Source organism: Rhipicephalus microplus, chromosome X, assembly GCF_043290135.1.
Source record: "Rhipicephalus microplus isolate Deutch F79 chromosome X, USDA_Rmic, whole genome shotgun sequence".
Taxonomy (NCBI): Eukaryota; Metazoa; Arthropoda; class Arachnida; order Ixodida; family Ixodidae; genus Rhipicephalus; species Rhipicephalus microplus.
Window position 1 is genome coordinate 451,651,863 of NC_134710.1, and position 27,573 is coordinate 451,679,435.

The 27,573-nt window shown below is 43.4% G+C and overlaps 1 protein-coding gene across 5 annotated transcripts in view; it reads right to left on the minus strand.

The window, feature by feature from the left end:
• Window positions 1-26,780, minus strand: part of LOC119160869 (very long chain fatty acid elongase AAEL008004) — a 119,023-nt gene extending 92,243 nt beyond the window's left edge. For 2 of the 5 annotated variants that reach the window (XM_075880617.1, XM_075880616.1), the window contains exon 1: window positions 26,618-26,697. Coding sequence is in view for 1 of the 5 variants with exons in the window: in XM_075880610.1 (XP_075736725.1) it covers window positions 26,618-26,765 (148 nt within the window). In the remaining 4 variants the exon portion in view is untranslated. Of the gene's footprint in view, window positions 1-26,617 lie in introns of all 5 variants that reach the window. The other 3 variants (XM_075880611.1, XM_075880614.1, XM_075880610.1) reach the window with 2 other exon arrangements.
• Between the last annotated feature and the right edge of the window lie 793 nt (window positions 26,781-27,573).

A 27,573-nucleotide genomic window follows, 5' to 3' on the forward strand; every position in this document is an offset into this window, starting at 1 on the left:
ACGTTAAACTCCACATATCAATCAATCGTGTCGCAAAAAAAGTACTAGGCAGATACCACAAACCACAAAAAATGATGTGAAGTGATGCACGCGGAGGGAAGGTGACTGATGTTATTTTTCGATTGAGCAAAATGTTACAAAACGTCGCTGGAAATACAAATGTTGTACGCACTGACGTATGTTGAAAGGTTGCATATTTTTTATATCACCAGTTGATTAGAGGTGCGTAACAATGCCCACAGCCACAAGGATTTTATCAACACCAGAAGTGGAAAGCTAGCACCAACGTTTTGAGGGTGACCGCTTAGGCTAGCGCTACGTAGACCGACTTATGTTGTTCGCGCTTAAAGGAACATCAAAGAAAAAAAGCGATTGCTCTAGTCATATGAAAATACTCATTTATGACACCAAGAACGCGAAGCTTGTTGCGAGAAAACGTTTGGTAAGCGAGAAAACGACCAAAAGAAATTGCTTGTCCTGATGCCACCTGGAGTTCTCACACGAAACATCATGGCGTCATATATACTGACGGCGTCTACATGGCTGCGCGTAGTGCCTAATGAATTAACTACGGTGTTCTCTGAGGAGTAAATACATCTATATTGGCAAATTCAGAGAATTTTCAGTAAGCCAATGCCTAAACATACAAAATATGCAATTCGAAGTCTTTAACGTCAAACACGGTGATTTGGGCGCGAAATTTTAAAATCATACCTTGACCTTGAAATTCTACTTTATTAGTTTACTTATGATGACGAAATTACCCACATTAGAGTTCTCGGAGCATAATTTATTGGCCTGAACGAAGTCATTGTTTTCCTTTACTGGGGACACTAAAATCAAAGTCGACATTGAGTGTTGAAATAGTGGTCCAGAAACTTCTAAGTGTTACTTTTGTGCCAAAGAACGGCTCATTTTAAAATAAAATCACGTTTTAGTGACCTGCATCGGGTTAGCGCACTTTAAATTACCCGCCTAAAAAAGCGGATCGACTCCTGTCAATGTTGCCGTGCACAACGTTGTCCGGCTTTATTGCGCGGTCACCGACACTAGTAGACAGAACGAAAGCAGCACGAGCCACAGCAGCAACAACAATTTTTGATCGATATCTTGTTATTGGCTCCAAGATGACAGACGCGTTTTGGTTCAACTGTGCCTCACTAGATGGCACCATCTTTCTAGTGTAATCACTCAAAAATTCTTTTTTGAACCACTCGCGCCATTCCCCATAGTAGCGTCTGGTGTTTTCTTTTTTATTCTCTTTGCACGAATCAAACAGAAAAGAACAAACAGCATTTTATTGCGTCTCTTAATAAACGGAAGGTTATTTATTTAGTGCAGCTAGGTAGATTACTAGTGATCAATTGTAGGCGGTTCATCTGACGTCATTGGTATTATTTTGAGAATGTCCTACTGCAGCGCTTGTAGTCTTGTGCATTTGCCTCACTTTCTCGGTAAGTAGGGCACCGTTGTTGATAATATCGTCATTTTACATGTTGTCATACATTAAGCTTTCACTGTGACGTAAGTTGTTATTTGACTGTAGCGTATCTTTAACGTCAACTGACATTAACCTGAGATGATGCCTCTATAATAGTGGTCAGTATGTAATTTTTAATAAAAAATCACCGTCGTATCCGCAAGTGATTGATGTTAGAGGAGCTTGCTCGGAGGCGCATCAGGCTTTTTTTGGTGAGACTATTTCTGTAGGAAGGCTTCTTAAAGAGCCGGTTTCAAGATGCGTAGGTCGAACGTAGCGTTGTAGGGCACGTTCCATGGGCGGCATTTATCAGTGCTGGCCGCATCGATTGGCACGTTACCCACGTGCCCCTTCATGTCATACTGGCCGCTGCCATGAGGCAAATGCCTAACGCTCATAAATTGCAGACGTGGAGCTATCAGGTGTTCTTCAACGGGGTTGAGAGCCGGCAGGTGAGGGGGCTTGGGACAATATCGGAACGCATGCGTAACACGCATGCGTAGGGTGGGGAGCAGCTGGGGTAGAGTGGGCTGTGCTCGGTGGTGGGAACAACTAAGCGATACAGTGCATCACGTGCGGCGCAGCACGAGGCATCACCCGCCGCACCTGTGCTCCTTGATTGATTGATATATAGAGTTTAACGTCCCAAAACCACTATATAATTATGAGAGACGCCGTAGTGGAGGGCTCCGGAAATTTAGACCACCTGGGGTTTTTTAACGTGCACCCAAATCAGAGCACACGGGCATACAACATTTCCGCCTCCATCGGAAATGCAGCCGCCGCAGCCGGGATTTGAACCCGCGCCCTGCGGGTCAGCAGCCGAGTACCTTAGCCACTAGACCACCGTGGCGGGGCAAAATAACCGCGCCTGTGCTCCTGCTGCGCAAGGAGCAAGCACTTGTTTCACTAAGAAGTACTTGCCCGCGTAGGGAATTTCAACGGAAGTGACGGCGACGGCAAGGTGCGGGACTAAGGAGCTTGGCTTCCAATAAAACTAGACAGCGAGCACTACACACACATGCAATGTTTCAACAGCATTACGCTTGTTTAGATTGTTTTAAATCCGAAGCGTTTTTTTTTAAAAACTTCGGCGACATTAAACGCATCTATCTATCTATCTATCTATCTATCTATCTATCTATCTATCTATCTATCTATCTATCTATCTATCTATCTATCTATCTATCTATCTATCTATCTATCTATCTATCTATCTTTCTTTCTATCTATCTATCTATCTATCTATCTATCTGTCCATCTTTTTATCTATCTATTTATCTAGCTATCTATCTATATATTTATCAGCCTACGACTTTGTTCTCCCCTGACTGCACTGTTAATTGGATTCATACCAAAACTGATATTGTAAAACATGACTGTATGACGCATATAAATAAGTGGTCATATAATGAAAATCTAGAATTCCATCTCTTGAACATCATGGTTTACATACCCGGGGTCAATGTGTTATAGAGATCGTTTCGTTAACACTACATCAACCGAAGTGGTAGGAGGAGACAATCTAGCATGACCAACGTAAATAATGGGCGATAATTAGAAAATTATGAATTGCATGTCGCGTATACCATGACACATATTGCATGCTCATGTTGCATTTGTGGTTGTTCCGCAAGGTTGACTTGTATGAAATTCGGTAATGTATGACGCGCGTGAATAACCAACCTAAATGACAAGTGGTTATGCAAAAAATTAAGAAAACAATGTCACGTGAAACATGGTTTACATGCCTCGCTCGCACAGCGCTTGCGGCCAGTTCACTAGCTTGATATGCGCCAAATTTGGGTTGGTATGACGGCAGTGCATGTAGATCATGAAAAACAAATAATAAAATAAAATTATGACACCTACTTCATGGTCAATATGATTTACAAGCCACGGCCATAGTCCGCTTGCAACCAGTTAGATAGCTTGATGTACATTAACATGGTATTGCGTGACATGACTATATGACGAACATTAGTTCAAAAACGCAATATGAAAGTTATGGTATATCATATAAGCAAGACTTCCATACTACGTTCGGGCTGCACTTGGGGTCAGCTTGCTATCGTCATATACAATAAATTTGTTCCGTGGCGGGTCTATACAATGGACATAAATGACATGCGATAATATGAAAATTATGACATATCATGTCAGCATGACGTGCACACCACGCATAGCGAGCCAGCTCGCCAAAGTGATACTAAATTTAGTATGCCGCGACGTACCTGTGTGACGAACATCAATAACATGTGGTGGTATAAAAGTCATGAGAGTGTTGCGGATGCTTACCAACTTCTTGACGAGAACGGGGGGGGGCAAGCCTGCCGTATTCGTTCCCGGAATATATATATATATATATTCCGGAAACACACGCACACACACACACACACACACACACACACATATATATATATATATATATATATATATAAGTAAAACTAGTGTTTTTTCGCACGTTTGTCAACCTTTTCTCTACCGTATATATATATATATATATATATATATATATATATATATATATATATATATATATATATATATATATATATATATATATATATATATATATATATATATATATATATATAGGGGGGAGAGAAACGACGGACCAACTGGCGAGTGTTTATTTCTTTCAAAGCTTCCGCAGCAGAGCAGGTCTTCGTCAGGGAATACAGGGTACACACAAAAACGCAAAAAGATGAGTACGGCGGAGGCCCCCAACACATGCTCAACTATTATAGTCACATATATGGCATATATCGTGTCACTATAAATAAACATAGATACTTGTGCGATATGGATATATCTGTGCGAAAAAATTGCAAGCAAGACCCAGTTTTCGACTAAACAGCATGGGTTATGCGCGGAAACATGCAAATTTACAGTGCTGGGCTATATCCTCACAGTGTCACGTCTATATATTACACTGGGATATGTACACAGAAGATTCGTGGGTGACGCGATCATCTTCGAGCAAGCACCTCTTGCATCACGTCACTTTGTGGATATGGCAGCGATTTTTTATGCATCACCTCACAAGTCTCGCCATAAATACAATTAGTTCATTCTTGGCGTGATAGAGAGAGGAATAAGCAGTGTTGCACGTGTGAGGTTTTTTAAGTCTACTTAGTGCAGAAAACGATGGACTTAACTATCTCCCTGGTTCGTGGGATCAAGTTTCAGGGAAAGAATATAAGCTGAGCTCCCCACTGCTTGATTCCACTGTTTTATTCATCGCCAGTTTAAAAGCTGCTGCCACCATTACAAGGTACCGTAAGCGAAACTGATGACTGATTTGTTTGATCGGAAACTGAACCGCACACCTTTTCTTTTCCTCTTTCAGTACAGCAAAACCAAACGTTGAAATGAATTCATCACACTCATACGCTCACAGCAGCTTTGACAAAGTAGCGGTGATGCTATTCCTGTTTTACGAAAGAAAATTGTTTTCGTGAAGCAGCAAATACTTTCATTAGTGTATCCATCTGTAGCGGCATCAGCCATCCAGGCACAGCAGAATAAAAGCCTGAGCAAGTGATGTAATCTTATAGGGCCATGTTCAGGGCTAGCCTGCTCATCAATGCTACAGCACAAGGCGGAAAGCGTTGTACAGTGGTCCGCACCACAAATAGTCTCCTAAAAAAATCTTCACAGTAAAATTGTTGAACATGTTTCATTATACGTAACATTTTCTCATAACATACTGATCCTCTCAAAACATTGGAACTGAGTGGTTACTGTGGTCAAAGAAAATATTGCATTAGTTGTTTGTTTCCCCATCGTGCAGCCAACATTGACCACTGTCGGAAGTGGGGGGGCTCAGCCACCTCCTCATCTTGGTGGAGGGGCAAGCGCCCCCGTTGTCCCCCCCCCCCCCCCGGCTGATGCCCCTTTGCAGTGTTGCCATGTTGTGAGGAGACTATCTAGATTAGACAGCATAAGTTGCGTCGGTGACGACAACGTCCGTAAGAGACTGGCGAGTGTGTTTGCAGGTTTCAAATCACAATTTATGAAAACTTCATGACAAATAAACAAGCGCATAGACGCGCGCAGCAAGCTAAGTAAACACAAACAAATGAACTCGGAAAAGTTTCTTACGAACGTTGCGTCTTAACAGAAAGTTTTTTTATAGGCGGACACTGGCTCACCCGTGGGGAAGTCAAACATGCAGAGCGAAGCTAGGTGACGAGGCGCCGATACGAGTGATGCAGTCAGGCTATAAGAGGCAACTGATGGCTTGCGGAGGTTACCTAAGAACTTGGAATCTTGTTTAAGAGATAAGTTGCGGACAGAGAACTTCAGCGGTCGCCCTGAGCACGTCGCAACAACGCGTGGACTGCGTCGCACTCGTTAAAACTCAGGACGGTATTCCGACTGCCTCGAAAGCCCAACACCATCTGTCCTCTTCCTTCTTCCGCGCACACGGCTCTTTCCATTCTACTTCTACACTTCCGTCCTCGTGCTCAAGCAGTTTCTCACGAGCACCACACACTTCATTGTCTTCTAACGCGCAACACACATGCTGTCCTTGTGAGTACTTTACGCGCACAACACACATGCATGGCAAGACATGCTTTATACGTTCGGGGGACACTCGCGGCCACATCACTTGCTTGGTAAAAATCAAATCTGGTATTGTGCGATGTTACTATATAACAAACTTGAACGACAAGGGGAGATATGACAATTATTATATTATTGTAATGTAAATCATGATATGCATACTGCGCCTATGCTGCGCTTGGGGGCAGTTTGTTATTGCGTGACAGGTTTGTAAGACGGTCATAAATTACAAGTGGCAATACGAAAAGCGTGACATGTTGTGCCAGCATTATTTATGTGCCACGTTCATGGTGTGTTTGCGGCAAGTTCGCTAACATGACATACACCAAGTTTAGTATTGCGTAATATGACTATGTGACGAATATAAATGTAAAGTGGCAAATTGAAAATTGTATGGCTTTCAAGCATAACTTACATACCACGCTAATGGTGCACTTGTGGACACTTCACTAGCGTGATATACACGAACCCAGATCTTTCACCCTGTATTCACTATACTGCAGACCTTATGTAGGTCCAAGCAGGATTGATTGATATGTGGGGTTTCACGTTCAAAACCCACCATATTAATGTGAAAGACGCCGTAGTGGAGGGCTCCGGAAATTTCGACCACCTGGGGTTCTTCAACCTGCACCCAATTCTGAGCACACGGGCCTACAACCTTTTCAGCTCCATTGGAAATGCAGGCGCCGACGCCGGGATTCAAACCTACGACCTGCGGGTCAGCAGCCGAGTACCTTAGCCACTAGACCAACGCAGCGGGGTGGGGCCAAGCAGGGTGAGGGCGAAAAACAAACCAAGCAAACTCACACGTAGGTATTGCAATTTCAAACCATAACAACTTGACAGAAGGCATGAAATAATTATTCCTATCTTTTATGATGCAAGGAATCAAAGAAAATTTGAATTAATCTATTCGCGTAAATTATGGTGTTACTGGATTAGGGTGATGGTGGCGAGTAAGTCTTATTGGTGAAGATGAAGATGGGTGAGTGGTCAGTGGCTAGTTTTCTATCGTAAATTATGACCTTCAGCATTTAAACTATGTATTTGTGTCTGTTTAGTTGTTTCCAGGACTTTATGATTGCTGTCACTTTTTCTGCCTTGTATTGATGGGATGTGGGGCTGGTCAGCTGCGTTTTTATCGCAGCTTTTTTCGCGCATTCCACACCACATATTGTATGGTGTAACACTGTGGTGAAAAAAACTTCAAACCTCAAACTTCAAATTAGGTAAAAAATATGTAAACGTGTTCCGTTTCCGTCTTGCGAAAGACATGGAATGTTGCTAGCCTGCATCAGTTCACTCGGTGAGTCATAATAAAAAATTTGAATGAATAAACAATGCAGCGTTTATTTGTGCGTTCTATGATCGAATAAAGCTGGGTTTGGGTAAGTGATCTCAAAAACACGCATGCATACTCACGTTTTGGCCTAATTAGTGAGTTCTAAGCAAGTATTTGTACAGGCGGAGGTAAATGTTGGAGCCTATATGTCTTAAGAATTAGGAGATTGGTTGTGCAGAAGAACTAATATTATCTATATGTGCATTCCGCGATAAGGTATCAGTAAGAGTGACACCTCTTTACTTGTCCAGGGTTTCTTTGTGCAGCGGTAATGAGACTAGCCTGTATGTAAACGAAAGAAGAGCTTTCGTTTACATAGAGGCTGGGCTCATTCATTATCACCTGCAAAAAATCTAATTTGACGACTATCATCGATTGCAGTGACTGTTTCGGGAACGTAAAATAAAAACGACAACGGTCCTAATACTCTACCTTAAGCAATGACGGAGCCAATTGAAATATAGCCCGACGGGCGCCACTCGTTAACTGCAGCACACTGGGTTAGTTCTGAATTCATTACTTCAAAACTTTTGAAGTTCAAAATGTCTGAGTTTTGAGATTAGTTCATCTTGTGGTACTCTATCAAAGGCTGTGCTAAAGTCAGAAATATTGCATCAATTTAACCATTTTTATTAAAACATGAGGTGAATGAATGCGTAACTGTATCCAATTATGTAACTTTTGGTAGTCCCCTAGTGAAACGGCGAAAAATGGTAAGACTTATACACACGAAAAAAAGGAAACACAAAACCTAAGCACCGTTCTGTTTTCGTGTGTTGGTCTTACCTTGTGGCACCGTTTCAGTAGTATGACTTCATACCACTTTGCCCAGTTGTCAGGGCTTTTAATTGTTGGTAGCCTTTGCTAAACCTATGGTGGTGATCAAAACAGACAGAATTTTCACCTAAACTATTTATTTGATTGTTGAAAATGTGTTTGATTAGGTTACAAAACGATGATGTAAGTTATATAATTCGAATATTTGCTAACAAAGACCAATCACAATTCTTGTGTGCGGGCACGACTGGCTACTTTCCAGTCACCTGGTTGTTTACCATGAAGTAAAATAGTGTGATAAGTAAGGAATCTTTGGAAGAGACTCTGCATATCGCTTTAGGAGCAGGTTAAGAAGGTGGCCAGGAGTCAGGACTACGTGAAGATTTAGTTTTTGAATGTATTAGCATAGAAACCACGCCAGAGTAAGGAATAAAGTTTAGATCTGAGGAATAAAATGCCGTTTTACTAGGTGGACAAAACTACACCTAGAATATACGCCTTGAAAAAGATCAATCATATGGCATGCAGCATGAGCAAAACCAGTAGCGATAAAAGCATTAGTAGAATACGATACACTGGTTTCTTTTTTTGCCCATATATATACAAGACTTTTTTTCCAACTTCTAAAATAAATTTTGGCAGCAAAGTGTTTGAATAGTATTTTTAAAGAGAGTACCACAAATGGAAAATTTCTGTTTAGTTAATTTAGGTTTGGTGCACTTCGGCGACTAACAGCGGTCGTGCAACTATTTGCGACAGGCGAACAAATTTCGAGTGACGTTCACACCGGCAAGGCTGCATGCGAGCGACCGGAAGTCGCAAACCCGGAGAGTCACGTCCAGATCTCGTTATTAGCGATAACTATGGAGACCGCGGCGCCAATCAGCAGATTGCCGCCAGCTGAGTGAGCGGAGCGACCCGAGTGCGCCGCATTTATTGTTTTCGTCCATTCTCGCACCTCGAACTCCTTGACGCTGTTCGGAACGCTCAGCAGCGTCAAGGAGTTTGATTCAAGCGAAGAACAGGAGATTGTCATTGCGCTGACGCGCTAAGCCATTGTGTCCAAGCTGGCAGCACAGAGCCTCCAAAAAAATGGCCCCGTATCTGCATGCTTCACTGCAAATGTCGTCGAAAGACGATCATCTTGCGTGTGTAGAGAGTGAACAAAACATTTATTAGATGTTCTGTGCGACAAAATCGGTCCATTTTATTCTGGAATCTCTGAGTTAGAGAATCATGATCCGTGCAGCGAAGGCGAACGAGCGCATCGAGGCAGGTGAGGCACAAGCGCTATCTGGCAGTTATCTTCGAAAACAAAGGAAGGCGTGCGCGCCCACGGAGAACGATGCGTGCCTGTCTCGGAGGCGTTTATCACCGTAGCGTTTATCAAGCTGCGCTGACAGTGCAACGCGATGTACAAAAAGGCAAGTGTTTCCAATGCTTTGCTAAGACGACACGGTGGTGGCACCTGCCCGTCGCTTTGCGTTCTACACCTTCGCCTACGAGACATGCGCGTATCTTTCTCTGTGGACGTGCACGCCTTCCTTCGTTCGTTTTCGAAGATAACTGCCAGGTAGCGCTCGTGTCTAACGTGCCTCGATGCGCTCGTTCGCCTTCGCTGCCCGGACCGAGACTCTAACGCAGCGCTTCTAGAATACAATTCACCAGTTTTCTTGCGCAGAACATCAAATAAACGTTTTCCTCACTCTCTCTACTCTCAAGACTGTTGTCTTTCGATATTTCCAGTGAAACATGCAGATACGGCGCCAATTTTTCAATTGACAATTGCACAAGTATGAACGCAGACCTTGAGCAATATTGGTTGGCGCTGTGGAAAGGGCTAGCCGTTAGGGGTATCACTTGGTGCCTTTGGGGGTATTGTTACAGTGGACAAACAGAGAGACAGGCCCGAATGTTTGCGTCAAAGTACCCCAAGAAAGACTGTCGTCTTTGAAAAGCCGGTGGTGGGTGTGACCGTCTCTCCACTCACGAGAAGTGGCCGGTCATGCAAACCGCCTACCTCCCAAGCTGCGCTGAGACGACCAGAACAATAGTGGTACGTATTCAGAAGCAGTCTTTGAATTTAACTTGACTTGTCACAGCCTACAATGCAGCACAAACGCGTTTCGAACGCGGTGCCTTTAGTTGGTATACCAAGACATGATGCACAAATGCGTTCCAAACGCACTGCATTGAAGGTGGTGACAAGTCAAGCTCAAGACAGAAAAAGGATTCTGGATACGAGGAAAACACCGTGCATAATTAATTTTTTCTTTATTTTGAGGGTGTTTATCTTTTTGCGAATGCCGCCACGTAAGTTTGACACTTTGCTCGAGCTGCTGCGCTCCGCCATATCTAAGACAAGTATTCCATGGTGGCCATGGTGCCACAGACCCAGAGGAACGCACTCGTTTGTATCTGGGAGCAGAAAGCTAGGGCAATGAAAAAACAATACGAAAAATGAGCCTGTCTATAAAGAAAAGCTGGTGTCACTTCTGGGCATCGCTGATTGGTTCCAGCAGCTGTGCGACTGCCGTCGCGTGACTAAAAAATTGGTCAGGAAGCGACTAGCCAAAGCAGTCGCTTTGCGAACGTTTGCGACCGTTCGCGACTGTTTGCGACCACTCACAAATGGTCGCGCGACCACTGCTAGTCAGTGGTGTAAACTAACATTTAGATTACCGGTAGGCATGAGCCGGTTTTTTAATCTTTTTGTTTTTTGATCGGGTGGATGATTTCACGCACCACTAGTTTTTGGTTGCTCTGTGCCAACGTAGCTATACTAATTCCATATCCTTGAAACCGCACCAAAGTGAGTTGGTTCAGTGCCGGTAAAATCAATTAGGCATACTCCATAGATACACATGTTCTATTGATAGCAGAAATATTACGTAAGCAAACGCGGACAAGAAATTGATCCCTTTAACAACTTAAACTGTACAATCTGAAAACTGTCAGGGTAAAAAACTCAAGTCCTGCGCAAACTTCGGGGTTGCTTGAATGCGGGTTAGTTTCCGAGCTATTTGGATTAAGTCAAGTCTTAAAATGGTTTTCAGCAAACTATATAAGTGATCGATGTTTTGATTAGTAATAAATGCCCTCCGAAGGAACGTTTTGTACGCGAAGGTCCCCCATTAGGAACAATTTATGACGAGGGAATCGAAACACTTGCTATTGCAGCTTATCCGGATACTCAGCAGTGCCATCGAGATGCCTATAAATGGTACACAGCAAAACATTATGACAGCAGAACCTGCTATTTTTATGCATTAAAAGTGTAGGCTGAGAGTGTCTTCCAAGACAACAGCGTCTACGGAGTTCTTAATGGGGACACCTACGCCCTATCTTTACGGAAACTCGGTAACGAAATGAGAAAACATCCTCGTCACTTATTTCTCTTTGCTGCTACGATTCATCTATGATGGAAATCGGGGGGGGGGGGGGGGGAGGCATGCTAGTTATGGTAGTCTCCAGAGGTTATGTTTTATTGATGATGCTGCAAGTGTTAGGTGGATTATACGTGAACGCTCGTCATGACTATTCAAAGCGGGTCATGTATCAGACTGCCATAACTTATGGGCGGACAATTATGTTCTTGTGTGACAGGTCTGTATGACGGAAATAATAAAGAAGTGGTAATAAAAATATAATGACGTTTCGAGACAGCACGACTCTCTTACCGCGCTCTTGGTGTTCTTTCGGCTAGCTCGCAAGATTGATATGCACAAAATTTTGTATTGTGGGACGTGCCTAAGTGTATAACGGACATATCAAGTAAGGCTGATATGAAAATCATCGCATACGAAGTCAGCATGACTTGCATATCACGCTCATGGCGCACTTGCGGCCAGTTCCCTAGTGCGATATACCCAGTGGCGTACCTGTATCACTAAATTAAATGAAGATAGATGATATAACAATCATGACATTCTTGTCATGTAAAAGCATGACCTACTCGATACGCTCAAGGGGCGCTCACGGCCAGTTCGCCAGTACGATATGCGCGAAATTTGGTATTGCATGACGTGACTGCATGACGCCCATAAAAGACAGATTGTGAGTGAGAATGATGGCTTCCATGTCATGTAAAAAATGATTGACATGTCGAGCTTATGTGGCACTTGTGGCGAGATCACTAGCGGGATATACGCTACATCAAGTACTGCGTGAAGGTTCTGTATAAAGAACATAAATGACATAAAAAATAAAAATATTTATTTATTTATTCATTTATTTATTTATTTATTTACAAGTACTTCAGGCCCTACTCGGCAGGAGTAGGAATATCTATTAAACAATACCAACAATAACGCTTACAACTATCCACAACCCAAGTATTAAATACAATTACCAACCAAAAAGAAATATATAAATAAATAGGCTTCGCAATAAAAAACACACAGTTTAAATAATGAATTTTGCACGTACAATATTTCAACACATCAGATGAACAATATGTATAAAAAGTGATACCTATGTCATCCGCAAGATGATTTACATTGCTGTCATGGCTGTCTTTCTTGCTCGATATTCACGAAAATTTGTATTGCGTGACGTTACTGTAGAAAAACATAGATCACGATCATGAAAATCATGGCATGTCATGTCAGCATGACTTGAATACCACGATTCTGGTTCACTTCTGGCCAGTTCGTCGACGTGATATGCACCAAATTTGGTATTGTTTGACAAGTCCGCATGGCCGACATACATGAGAAGTCCTAACATGTGAATCATAACATCAATGTTATGTACAACATGATTTAGAATCCAAGATTGCGGTGCGCTTGTTGCTGTTTCGCTAGCTTGATATGCACCAAGACTCCTATTGCGTGAAGCGACCGTAGGACAAAATTAGACAACAGGTGTAGAATGAAATTATGAATTGCGTGATCTTCATGCCATTTACCACTGCCGTTCTCATAGTGCACCCGCGACCAATTCGCAAGCTTCCGAGACGCCAGAATTGGTATTTAGTCAGGTTGTTGTATGGAAACAGAATTGCAGGTCCTGACATGTTAGTCACGGCATGCTCGTTATGTACAGCAAAATTTATGTCTTGGTCGCTGTATCGCAACACTTCGACTCTCACAATGTGTGGGATCTGCCGCTTTTCTTCCAAAGCAGTTTCGAGACCTGGCATGGCTCAGTGGTAGCATACTCGGTTGCCACGCAGAATGCTAGAGTTCCCTTTCTTCAGGCCCGGAAGCTTGATGTTTATTAACGTAGCTTAGGGCGCGAAAAAAAAAAACAAGAGAGACGGACGAGCGCAATCCTTGCGCTTGTCCTTCTCTCGTGTTTTTTCGCGCCCCAAGCTACGTTAAAAAAGAACAAACTCGCCAAACAAGTCAGCCTGTTAATATTTATTCTTTGCACTCATCCGGTGAATACTGCCAGTATCAACTTTTTGCTAAGCTCTCGCATTTGAATGAGCAATGAATTTTTCCGCCGTTTCTAGCGACGAACTGTCATTCACTTGTGGTGCATACCCGCATACCGCAGCCCGTGGTATGTGGGTAAACGCCACAACCGTCAGGAAGAGAGGGTTTGACCAGCTCCGAATCATTCTTGTTATGATCGGCCAGACATTTCTGTCAAACTCTTTTACCGTCCCATAGTATATTTGAATTATGCCAACTTATCTAGGGTCATTAAAATTCTCAGGCGTAGGCGGATAGATAGATAGATAGATAGATAGATAGATAGATAGATAGATAGATAGATAGATAGATAGATCGATCGATAGATAGATAGATAGATAGATAGATAGATAGATAGATAGATAGATAGATAGATAGATAGATAGATAGATGAAAGCGTTTTGGAGCTCCTAAAACACTCAAATGTTCTGCAGTTCGTTCAGCGATGATTCGTGTTTAAATGTCAAAGCCCTGGCTGATACGCATCACAAGACTTGCTTATGTTAAGGGATTCCATTATGTTGTTTATTTGGTCTCCTATGTTCGCAAAACACGTGCGTTTGCGAAAGCAGAAGAGCATGTGCTTAAAATAACAATGGTACATTAGACGTGCACGTGGGCAATCGCGAAGGGTTGACCCGTGCTTCTGCCTAGCTTTGACACACCTCCAACTTTGTCCAACATATTATTTGCTACAGCTAAATAGAATCTGGTACACAACTCCACGTTGGCTCGACACGTAGGTCTCTCTGTGATTTATTCGAGAGCACTTTTGATTCCTAAGTATTTCCAATTCCTTCCACTTCGGGGACACAACCACGAAAGCTAATTCGGTGCTGAAAGCAAATGATAATGGTTTGTGGGGTTTAACGTTTCAAAACTACCGTATGGTTATGAGAGACGCCTTAGTAAAGGGCTCCGGAAATTCCGAACACCTCGAGTTCTTTAACGTGCACCCAAATTTGAGCACACGGGCCTACACAATTTTTGTCTACATAGAAATTGCAGCCGCCTCGGCTGGCATTCTATCCGCCCCGCCGCGGTAGTCTAGTGGCTAATGTAGTCGGCTGCTGACTCGCCCGATCGTGGGATCAAATCCCGACCATGGCGGCTGCATTTGCTGTGGATTCGGAAATGTTGTAGGCCCGTGTGTTCAGATTTGAGTGCACGTTAATGAAGCCCAGGTGGTTGAAATTTCCGGAGCCCTCCACTATGGCGTTTTTCATAATCATATGGTGGTTTTGGGACGTTAAGCCTCACATATCATTCAATGGCATTCTATCCCGCGACCTGCGGATCAGAAGGCATGTACCTTCACCACTACACCACAACGGCGGAGTGGTGTAGTGGTTAAAATGGGCTTCTTCGCTTATACACTATAACATCAGGAGAAATGTTCAGGATTTAAAAATCTATTTCATCACGTGTTATTTTTGTGTGTTTGAGATTCCCCACCAAGACTGTTTGCAATGCTCCTGCAGACCGTACCTCAATCTTTCAGAAGCTCCACACTGCTTTTAGATCTTTTCGATAAGATTGAGCGCAGGATGCGAATAGTATCGTTTTTCCAGGAGATAACACGGCCACCAGTAATCGCCACCTTCAATAGCAAATTTATTTATTTATTCTTCGAAATTCTTTTAAATAATTTCGGTAGGATCGCACGCAGGGCGCGAATATATATAGTATCGTTTATTCAAGAGATAACGCAACCACCAACGATTGCAACCTTCGATAGCAAATGTACTTATTTATTTATTTATTCACTTATTATACCTCAAAGGTCCCCAAAATACGGCTGTGCAATACGTTGTGAGAAAACAATATACAATACATAAAGAACGATTCTATAGAATTTTTCAATCTATCGGCGTTGTAATGATGGGGGACACTTCACGAAATATCGTTCCAGTCCCTGGCTGTCTTAGCGCAAAGAGAAATAATGGTGGGCTCTGGTTCAAGCAGGAGGTCGGTAGACGTCCTTGTGGCGACTTGTGCGGGCTGAAGTATGATGCGAAGGATGAATGGGCGAGTTAAAATTAAACGCCTGGTACATTTTGTGATACAAAGACAGTCTAGAAATCTTACAACGTAGGTTAAGGTTAGGTAGCCCTGCCTTACTTTTAAGGGCAGTAGTGCATGTGCGATCGTTGAGTTTCTCACAATAATTCCTAGAGAGAAGAGTGGCGCCACCGTCTATGCGAATTTTCCAAGCGGCCTCGTTGGAGCACTGGGAATGATGGTATATGTATGTGTAAGGCTTGTGTTGGCTGCTGTTCAGCGAGGCTACCGCACAAAAGTGCATATGACTTCGTAAATAAAGCATCTCTAAAACTAAACGTTAATAAACGGATCTGCTTCACGCGTATTATATCATAAAGTAAATGTTCACTCTCCTTGACGGCACAACCAAACGGCGAAAGAAAGAAACAGATGCCATGAAAGTGGTGAAAAAAAACGCTCGCTTTTTCGTCTGCCTGTCAGGTTTTGCGGTCGTTCGTTACTTCTTACGCGTCGTAAAATCGCACATCAACGCAAAAGGTTCCAGTGTTACATAGAACACGCTTCTGTGCAATGACAAAAATAATAGCTTAGTACGTGCTCTTTTTGTAAGAAATCAATCATTTTAACGAGAATCCAGAGGCGTAATTTGAGGTGTAAAATTCCGAGTAAAGTTTCAAGCTCACATATCCCGCCATTCCCTTGATTTCAGGAGCTCACTAGCCTAGCGCCAAATTTCTCTCTACGTAAGATTTTGAGAAAGTCTATGGGTGCGATATCAGTACTCTGAGTAGACTGATCTAACTACGTGGTTTTTAACAAGTTTGATGGACTTACTCAGGTTTCTCTGTAGAAGGCCCCAATTGACAGATGCGTGCTGTAGTTGGGGGGGAATCAGTGTTTTGTAAGCTAGATATTTGACTAATGAATTGGCAAGATAGAAGTTAGGACGAAAGTAACCAAGAGCTTTGTTAGCCTTGTTAGCTATTTTATTTGCGCGAAAAAAAATTAGTCCAGACTGTTTAGGATATTAACGCGGAGATATTTAATAGCGCATTCGGTTGGGTGTTTTCGAGCGCTTGAAAGTTGCTGCGCCTTCTGTTGTTGGTAGAATTCGAGCACTCGGGCTACCATAGTTGGTTCTTTAAGAGCGTAAGCAGCCTCTGACTCAGAGCGCTCCCGACCGCTCTGACAACAAAGTGAGAGCGTGGGGTGATCTGACCGAGAGGATGGATCACGTAACACAAGGGAGCTAATCACGTGGCTGCCGGCTGGTAAACAAGGCGAGGAGTGTGCGCATGCGATTTGGAAGTGGGTATTGCCGGGCGCGTAATACTTCGTGCACGTGCTTTGTTAATGCAGTTCAGGTGCGTGTGTGGGGCGAATCAACATCTACGAAGCCATAAATGCACCATGTCAATAACGAGGCGGCTAGCGAAGGCGGAGGAAACATCAATGCTGTCGTTACAACAGCTCGCAGACAGCCTCGTGATTTGCCTTGAAGGATAGAAGCTCGGACGAGGACGATCGCCAGATTTGTGTGCGGAGCTCAGAAGGCTTTCGCTGCATTCAGACATGTCAGAGAGAAAGAATATAACAAAGGTCAGACATGTCACAGATGTTCACTGAAGTGATCGGCACCTGCTGGCCCGTAGGTCGCGGGATCAAATCCCGGTTGCGGCGGCTGCATTTTCGATGGAAGCGGAAATTCTGTAGGCCCGTGTTCCCAGATTTTGGTACCCGTTAAAGAACCCTAGGTGGTCGAAATTTCCGGAGCCCTCCACTACGGCGTCTTTCCTAATCATATGGTGGTTTTAGGACGTTAAGCCCCCCCCCCCCCCTCCATGCCATGTCATCAAGGATCGGCATCATTTGCTGACGTTTCAGCACGGACGCCCACAACAACGGCGCGATAAAATTTAGGAGCACGCATGAAGCAGGATGAAGCCCTGCAATGAAAACTTCGCTGTCGGAAAAAGACCTATCGACGACACGTGGAAGCATACAGCAGACAAACCTAGCCGTGACCCAACGCCACGACCCAACCGCAACGCAAGGCGATGAACTAGCGACCTTAACGCAATATTCGACGGGCACAGCGCCACCACTCTCGTCGCCATTGCACTGACTCTTCCGTCGTCATGAGCCTTTAGTGACGAACCCCAAGAAAGTGAGGACCTCTTGACAACGCCCCGAACTACAGACCGCTGAGGGCCATCTAATAACGCCGGCTGCAGTTTGTACAAGAGTCATCATCAAAACCGGACCTATCACGCAAGGTATCTAATCGTACAGTACTGCTGCAGGGATGTGATACTTAAGAAGACATGTTACAGCGAAAGTTATTTGTTATAAAATCAGAACACACGTCACGCGAGGCTCCGTAGTTTTCCGCTGCCGCACGTGTCCGCAACCAGTATCACGAAAAATACGAAAAAAATATGTAAATAAAAAAAACATGAAGCACACAAGACATTCGAACCCTGGTGCGCTGGATGCCAGCCCAGTACTGAAAAACAGAGCTTTGCTGATACTTGTGACTTGGTGGCAAACTTGCCTTGGTAGGCTTGATGTCAGGAAAGAAATTGCGGTAATATGATTTACAAAGCGTTTTAAAACAGCGAAAGAACAACCAGTCATCGCTCAATTCGAATAGCGTAACGAGTGGCCCGTCCAATGCTCCAACCAATTAAAAAAGCTTGTTTTTGTTCCCCTATCAACTGTGGTGCATACCCAATACAACCATAATTCTTCATCGTCGTCAGCCACTGCATGAACAATTCGCGAGAAATTCCTTGCAAGTGTTTAGCGGATATCATGCTTCTCAGAAGAATGACACAAATAGCGTAGTGAATGCTGGCTTACTTAACAAAAATGACTGATATTCATGAGGTAGTGGGCAAGTGTGGTTGTCGCAGTTACCCAAGAGTGTTTGGAAAAAGACTCTGAAAGGCCGCTCTCCTAGCTTTCATTGTGACGGTGCTGTGCGTTTCCCGCAAGCCTGGCGTTTTTTTAAGTCACCAAGGCGTTGTCATTGATCTCGGTTCTAAATCAACAACACCATCCTTAGAAAAGGTGTTGTAGCCCCACACAGTGCCGGGGAACCATGCGTTACATGATAGAGATCCCGATTCAACGTCTGCCTCTATCCAGCGTCATCTTTTCCGTCAGTGCTGAAAAACCCGAGACCTTTAAGGTGCCATCGAGGTCGATCAGCCCCTGCTTGTCAGTCGTTCGATGGGGTCGCAAGAGGCATCACCGAGTTGCGTGATGGCAAAGCAAATATACTGCTTATGAACTTCGGCCACGAATATAGAAACGTCGACATTGGTACAACCGTCGCCTACATAAAGAACTTTGCGGACACCAGCAATCTTTTCACCCTCTCTGATGCCACTGACCTTGCTACGATGAATTGAGATCGCTAAACAAAACTCGACTTCAGGCCGTGCCTTCCGAAGCACAAGAACAGCTCAAAACTCTGCTTGTTTACTTGCTTGATCCTTTCTTTTGTTGCTCTCACACACTAAGGGGGGATTGGCCAAAAAGCCGGTGGTTAATGCAAGTCAATACCTTTAGGTTTTCTAGACAAGGGGAGTAGGATTACTTTGTTTTGACTGTGAAATGAATTAGGAGCAATGTAAAAAAAGGGGGGGAAGGAGTGAAATAATAGAATTTGTTGAATATCTGTGGTGTAACCGTTATACGAAATTCTTCTGAAGGTTAAACCATTGCAGTGTAACAGCTAAATAATAAATGGTATATTGGCTAGTGAAATTCGAGAGCTGATCAATGGCTCAGCAAGGTAATCTTCTTGTGTTGCATAGGAATTCTCAGAGAGCCCCGCAGATGTTCCTGTCGCTGTGTCCCAATGAAGCGGCCCCAAAAGACAAAATATTAGGAGTAGTAGGTTATATTCCTGATTTTTTAAATTAAAGTATTGAAGCAATTTTCTCTTAGACTTTTGAAACGTTGACATATGATAAGAAATTGGTCGATATGTTCAGGTTCGTCACAGCTTGAGCACAGAGGGGAGGGCACCAGAGCAGACCTGTTTAAGTAGAAATTAAGAGGTGGTATACGGCAACGTACTTTTGTTATAGAGACTTCCAATTTACGCGTGGGACACCGTTTATTATTCCATGCTAAGTGCAGGTGCGAGAAATTTGGATTCGGTATTGTAATTTTTGATGAGTCTTCAAGAAGGAAAAGTTTTTTAAACCTCGGTGCTTTTACATAAGCTGTAGGAGTCATGATTGGCACAATCGGAAAATCAAGGGATGTTCGCGCGAGTGTGTCAGCCATCTGCTCTGCTCCAGCAATACAAGCACTGCCTTTCGTTGTCTTCAAGAGTTCGACGGATGCCAGCACTGGCGTAGCCAGAGGGTAGCACGCCGAGCCAATGCCCCCCCCCCCCCCACACACACACACCGCGAAATCTTTTCTTGCCATGGCAAATACAGTACAAAACGACAAGCAACCACTTCTGCGTGCCCCGCCGCCAGTTCATATGAAGGTGGTGCACCCCTCCCTACTCCGAAAAATTTCTGACGCCCCTGGTTCTCAGTAGCAAAGCGTTGTATTATAACCTATGAAACGGTTCTAAATATAGCTTACACGCACACACACACAATATATATATATATATATATATATATATATATATATATATATATATTTATATATATATATATATATATTTATATATATATATATATATTTATATATGTATATATATATATATTTATATATGTATATATATATATATATATATATATATATATTTCAACGTGGTTTATTTCGACGTTTTGGCCTAGCTAGAGTCTGGCCTTCATGAGGATGAAGGCCAGACTCTAGGCCGAAACGTTGAAATAAACCATGTTGAAATAAACCCCGTTGTGACCGCTCACGGAGGATCTACTGGACTATATGCGACGCTACGGCCACTCAACCACCATGCCTGCATATATATATATATATATATATATATATATATATATATATATATATATATATATATATATATATATATATATATATATATATATATATATATATATCTATATATATTGTTTATCATCGCTTCCTAATGCCTTGATAACTGCTCCTTATATAGGTAGTTGGTTGTAGATGGACACGCCCTTAAAAACATTCGCTTTATAGCTTTATGGCCGCCCTTTCTATAGTGTTGAAATCTATCCGATAACAAGTTAGCCTGTTTTACGCATTAAGTGACACGCGTTGCGCAATCACGAGTGAATTCAGCTACATTTTTGAATGAGCCGACGCCGTTTCACTTCAGGAAACGATCATGCCTGATTAGTTGCGTGCAGCACGTCTCCCAGCTACTCGGTTCACGCTGCACCACCAGGCTGTTTGTTGTCTACTGTACGCGCGCGTTCGGGCTCTCTGCTTGGACGCTTCACTCAGGACCATTCATGGATGCAGTGAGCCACCCGTTCATTCAACACCACGAAGACGAACGTTTCGAAAGCAACGTGCAAGCGGTGAAACCAAATTTCCGAACGGTAGCATGTTGCTCTCGTAATGCCGTCACTCCGCATGGTTTACGCCACACGCACAGCCAAGAAGATAGTTGCAGATTATTGCGATAAGGTTGCAGGCGATTAGTCGTAATGGAATGTTCATCGCTAGCTGTGACTTCGAGTTCGCTTTTTTTTTATTCTTATCCAAGGAGGCATTATTGCAACTATAAGCGGACGTCATCATCATTGGTCGAGCGCAATAATATTATATGTTGGGGTGTCCCTTACTGAAACCGAAATACAATTATGAAAGATTGCGTAGTGGAGGGCTCCTGAAATTTCGACAATCTAAGGTTGTTCGGCGAGCACCTAAGTTGAACTACACAGCCCTTAAGCATACTGTGTCCGAAAAGACGGGAGGGCTTTAGTGGTACATTGTGGCGTCAGTGAGCTGATGATAGTGGAGAAATTTTATGCGACGAGATGTTATCACTTATTGCATATATCTGTTATAGAGCTCGAAGGTACTGTTTCGTTCATCGTAGATGGTCGCAAATGTAGGGGACAGTGTTACAAAATGTGGCCTGTGAAAACAAAATGTAGTCTTCATGCTGCCTTCTATTTCTTTCTCTCTCTTTTTTCCCCGCCAGCACCATCCTGCCACTAAAGAAATGTGTGGAAAATGAACAACCTTGCTCTCAGTGTCCGAAATCCGCGTGTTGAGTTCACGGCGGTGTATGACGTCGTCGCTAGTGAACTACAGCGTGCGTGCGCAAACACGCGAATCTCTTATACTTCGGATTGTTTGTTTTAACTGATCTTTTTTTTACTTCAAGTTCGTAAGTGGCCAATTTTCGCACCTTCTGAGTCGGAAATGTTCCTTGAAAGTGTAGGAGGCTTTGAGAAATATCCGCGTTATGTGGGCCCACTTTCAATGTTTAGCATAAAAGACACCAAGATCACCGAAATATGATCGTTGTTGCCTTTAGCTCATTAGCTGCACGGAAGCTTGGGTGAGTTTGTAAGCTATTAAAGAACAAATTCGAATCGCAAAAACAAGGACAGATGAGAAGAGTAGACGCGACGAGCGCTAACTTGACATTGGAGTTTATTTCAAGAAAGAAAAAAAAAGTACACCCTTTTGGACAGCACCCATTCGTTCACACTTGCGCAGACTGCTAAAAAAAAAAACACGCCCGCCCCAAACACACACAAAATCACTTTGATAAAACAACAGACTTATGCAGTAGACTACAATCACCGTCCAGCAAGCTCATTGAAGGCTGGCTTACACGCGCATCACCTTTTTCTTTTATTCCAAAGGCTTCGAAAATTTTCCTTGTTATTTTGTTGTCATGTATGAAAATACATAGGTGTCAGGAAAAACAGGTTCACATCCGCAGTGACGGCAATGCACTGCAAGGTGCGAGTAGGCTATTCCCCTAAGAGAGCTATGATACTCTCTAAGTCTAGCATTCAGGCAACGTACCGACTGACAAGCATTACACCGCCCCCACGTGAAAGGAGTGCAATACGAAGCCACTAAGCATACTACCCATACACAGAATGAAGCCATGTGCGACAGCTTCACTGACACCAGCTATTTTCAACTTTATTGATGACATTTTAGTACTCCACATTGCTAACTTTCCTGGTAACACCATACAACAAAGAGTGCGCATTATTGGTTGAAGCACGCACTAAGGGGAAAACATCGCTATCGCGTTGAAATATTCATGGCGAAGCTTAAGGGTCCGCAAATTTTTGCTTTATTAGATGCGAATCAGCTTACGGTGGAGTCAAATCTGTGTGCTGCGTGACTACTCTTACTGCGCATGCACCAACTCTGCCCCACTCCTCGTGACCACGCGTGGAGGTGGGGTGGAGGAGGTGGCAGTGCGCTGCCTGCGCTTCGTTAATTTTTTCCTCTACCGTTTGCCTGTCTGCCACAGCTGCGCGCTCGTTATATATTGCTGCGCGCGCTCGTGCTATCGCCTTCTTCTAGAAGCGCTGGGTATTCATTTCGCCGCACACGCACTGTAATACACGTTAATGGAAGTGCGGTGGCGGTAAGATAAGCGGTACACAACAAATCCACAACTCCACACACAAATTAAGCATACACGGAAACAGAAAAGGAAACAACAAATAGAAACGCAAGTGAACACAAGTGCTGCTTCGCATCCGCACATTGTTTCCTTTGATTGAGATGGTGTACTTTTTGATCAGCGTATAACTTCGTAATTTTTTGTGATGCTGACCTCATCTGGTATGCGCAGCTTTACGCTTATAAGTTCATGTTCACAATGAATAACTGAGTTGTGAGTGCAGCTCTGTGTGTTTCGTCTCTCTCTCTTCTTTGTGTGTTTCCTCTCTCTCTCTTCTTTACTGCGTTTTTCAGCACTGTCTTTTAGCGCTTACGATGTCTTCTGAAACGCAGCATGAACGAAGATACCTTCGTTGTGTACAGTGTTGCAAATGAGGGTAATGAAAAGAAAATGGTGGCTATGGCCAAGGCACGTAAACGGGTTCCTTGACAATACACATATTCCATTAAAGGTCATACAATATTGCTACTAATACTTATAAATATTTGCGATTCGGCTTGAATTTATACTTTAAATAGAATTAGCGTTTTGGATACATTGAAAAAGTCTTACAGATATTAGAATTTTTATAGGCGGTCTTTGCACAAGTCTACCCAAAAACCTAAATTAGTTGCGTGTAAAACTATTGTACGTCCTATCCTCGAGTACTCATGCGTGGTTTGAGATACCCATACCGAAGTACAAAATATAAAAAATGTTTAATGATTGAAATTAAGGCAATCTACATTGTTTAAATCGCTACAGTTATTTACATCGTGCAGCCAGCTACAACAGCCGCGTTGAGACAGCTGTCGCATCTATCAGAAGCGTTGTATCGTGCAACAGCTGTAACACCCATCGCAATAGATAGCGACCACGTACATTCAAATTAACTTTTTGGTACGATATGTTTTTACGATGTGCCAATCACCGCTCTGCATGTGCGTTGCTTCCTCGCTACAATTACAGTGAATCAATCTTCACGTATTTGGCGACGGAGTGGGCTGGTTGAGTTCAGGGGGAGACGGAACGAGCGCTCCTTTTCACGCACGTCGTATCTGCCCTCCAATCCGGCAAAAAAAGAGCAAAAATAGGCTACTGTGCGGCTTTTAAGACGCTCGTGAAGACGCGGAATCTGTACAGGCCGGAAACACCGTGAACGCATTGATTGATTTGTGGGGTTTAACGTCCCAAAACCACCATATGATTATGAGAGACGCCGTAGTGGAGGGCTCCGGAAATTTTGACCACCTGGGGTTCTTTAACGTGCACCCAAATCTGAGCACACGGGCCTCGACATTTCCGCCTCCATCGAAATGCAGCCGCCGCAGCCGGGATTTGAACCCGCGACCTGCGGGTCAGAAGCCGAGTACCTTAGCCACTAGACCACCGCGGCGGAGCAACACCATGAACGCAAAGTGAAGACCGACACTCCTTTTCTCATTGGCCACCCGTAATGGTCGCAGTAGTCATCGTTAAGCTCCCGTGGCCGGCAACATTTCAGTATCTTACGTTAAGCATTTTAAGCTAAATAAAAACACATCTAAACGAGCACATTACGTTGCTCGCGTTTACGCTTACGATCCTTACCGATGATCTATGCGTAGCGCACGTTGAGCACTCACGGCTTAAAGAAAGCTAACTTGTATATATTACAAGCTAGACGTCAGCACCTTCGATGGAGGTACCTGTTTTTTTAACTCTATTACGATGAGCTGCGCATAATGAAGAATGCATACATAGCATAAAAAACACGCACGCACACACACACACACACACTGCCGGGGTATTCTTCCAAGACGACGACTTTGAAAATTTTGTTTATTCTACATGCCATCACTAATTGGAATGCTCTATTTGCGGTTCTACTAAACTACGAAACTGTTCAATCGTTTATGGTACAAGTTGTACAGTGACCCATCGCCTTTTTTTTTCCTTTTATGCTTCACCCATTGCTACTTCACCTCGTATACATACCAAAACGCGTGCGCGTTAGGCTTCACTTACTTTAGCGCTTTCTCGTAGTTTTTTCTTACGCCTACCAACATACTTTCATGGCAACCATTACGTGTTGGTGCATGTTAAAGAACTCCAGGTGGTTGAAAATTGTGGAGTCCTCCACTACGGCGTCTTTCATAATCATGTGGTAGGTTTGGGACGTTAAACTCCACATATCAATAAAATCAACCATTGTTTTTACGCGTGTCATCAACATGTATGCGTCTTACTGATCTTGCCCTTTATACGATGTTTCTATGTTGCGGAATAAAGAAATAGATACTTCACATTATTTCTCTGCTGTTACATTCTTGCTCATTTTTTCTTTGCTTCTACACGGAAAACATATAACTTGTAGAAGTGCCGACGTTTCTGTTTGATGTATTAGTTCTTCTGCACGATGTATATTTTTTATAATTCCATGTATCTTTTCATGTATTTTCCACCATGCCTAACGTCTCATATAACACCTAATATCTGCCAGGACTACTGCAATAGAAAAAAATAACAAGCACCAACCAGCCTTACTTGGTGTTTTGTTTGAATCATAGAGCATATGTATGTTGCACGCAAATGGGAAGCGGGTATCATAAATTAAACCTGTGCAGATACTAAATCTCTGCTACATGAGTCATATAGCCCCACCGCGGCGGTCTAGTGTTATATAAGGTACTCGGCTGCTGACCCGCAGGTAGCGGAGTGGAATCTCGGCTGCGGCGGCTGCATTTACGATGGAGGCGGAAATGTATGCCCATGTGCTCAGATTTGGGTGCACGTTAAAGAACCCCAGGTGGTCGAAATTTCCGTAGCCCTCCACTACGGCGTCTCTCTTAATCATATTGTGGTTTGGAACGTTAAACCTCACAAATGAATCAATCACACCAGTGATATACTTCACTCCAAAATCTGTGAATAAGTTGTGCGAAGCGCTCAGAAATTTTCTGCTTGTGGAGAGATAAGATGTTACGTGCGCTTGCCTGCTCACGCAAGACGCTCGCCCATCGTGCACTATGTGGAGTAGCCTCGCATTCAACTTGCCGGCCCACTCATGTTCAACACAAGAGACACGGTCACGCACCCTCACCGACGACTGTATCTCAGAAAAACGACCACCGGTGCCGAGGAATAAGCGATCAGAAGAAAAACAATGCACGAATAATAAAAATGCTCCTGCCTAAAACATTGGGTCTCTTCGAAGGGCAATGCTGCGACAGATGCATGAGAGCGGGGTACACAGCTGTGGTACAGCATGCACAGTGGCCCACAATAGATATATATTTAAAGGTTCAGTTACACGAGTGGTAGAAGAGACGTCTCACACCAACTGCGTTGTTTTGTCCTGATGTGAGATTTGGTGCAGCCACAATTATTTAATTTGTACATTTGACGTGCTCACCGTAAGCTGCTGCGCAGAGACGTGCTGCCGGAAAAAGCGTTCTGAACGAGCTCACCTGTATCGTCGGTTTCCCTCAAACGGCGTCCGGTTGCCTTGTGATGGTCCGGTGCCCGGCGACCACTTTCTCCGAAGAGCGGGGCGAGGAGGAGCGTGACCGCGTTAGCTGAGCCACCCCTCGGACTGGCGGCCGCATGGACGCCCATTCATCGGCTCCCAGCGCTCTGACGTCCTTTCTGAGAGAATTTTGATGCGTGTATGCTTTTAGCAGCGCAGACTCCTTCGTACAAACGCTTCCAAATCAAGTACAAGGTCCATCCATTAGGAATATTTTTGGAGCCTCTTCAATACGTTTATATACGCCACCACCCACGTACACAAGTGCTCCTGAATGTTTAGTTATCTTTATGAAATGCAATTTTATTCATCTCTTAGCCACTTGGCGCGAGGGAAACCTGACTGAAGCTAGGAGTACACCCGGTCGATCACAACCTACCAACTGGTTCATTTTAGGGCGAAGCTCCATACGGCCGAGGCTTGCCTCTCTGGTGTCCATCACGAGTACTTTACAGCACTGTGTAAACGTTTAACAAAAAGTCAACGAGAACAAAACAAAATGCTGTGAAGCAAAAAAAAAAATAAGAGGGCACAGTACCGTAAAAACGCTGACATTTAGGTACTCATCAATCAAAGCATACGACAGAACAAATCTTAACAAGAACAAAATAAAAGACTGTTAATCAGCATAAGATGAATGGCCGCAACAATATAAAAGCACTGGAATTTATTTAAATATCAATCAAAATCATATGACAAAAAAGGTTTAACAGTTGACTATTATTAGTCATGACTACGAGGGAACAATATGAAACACCTATACAAGCACAAATCCTTTACACTTGTCGCCACTTCAACGCAGACATTGTGGACCTTAGGAGCTATATTCTGTCAAAGGCTTGCTATGTCACTTTGTAAGATTAAGTCGCTCAATTTACATTATATGAGGAAACGCTC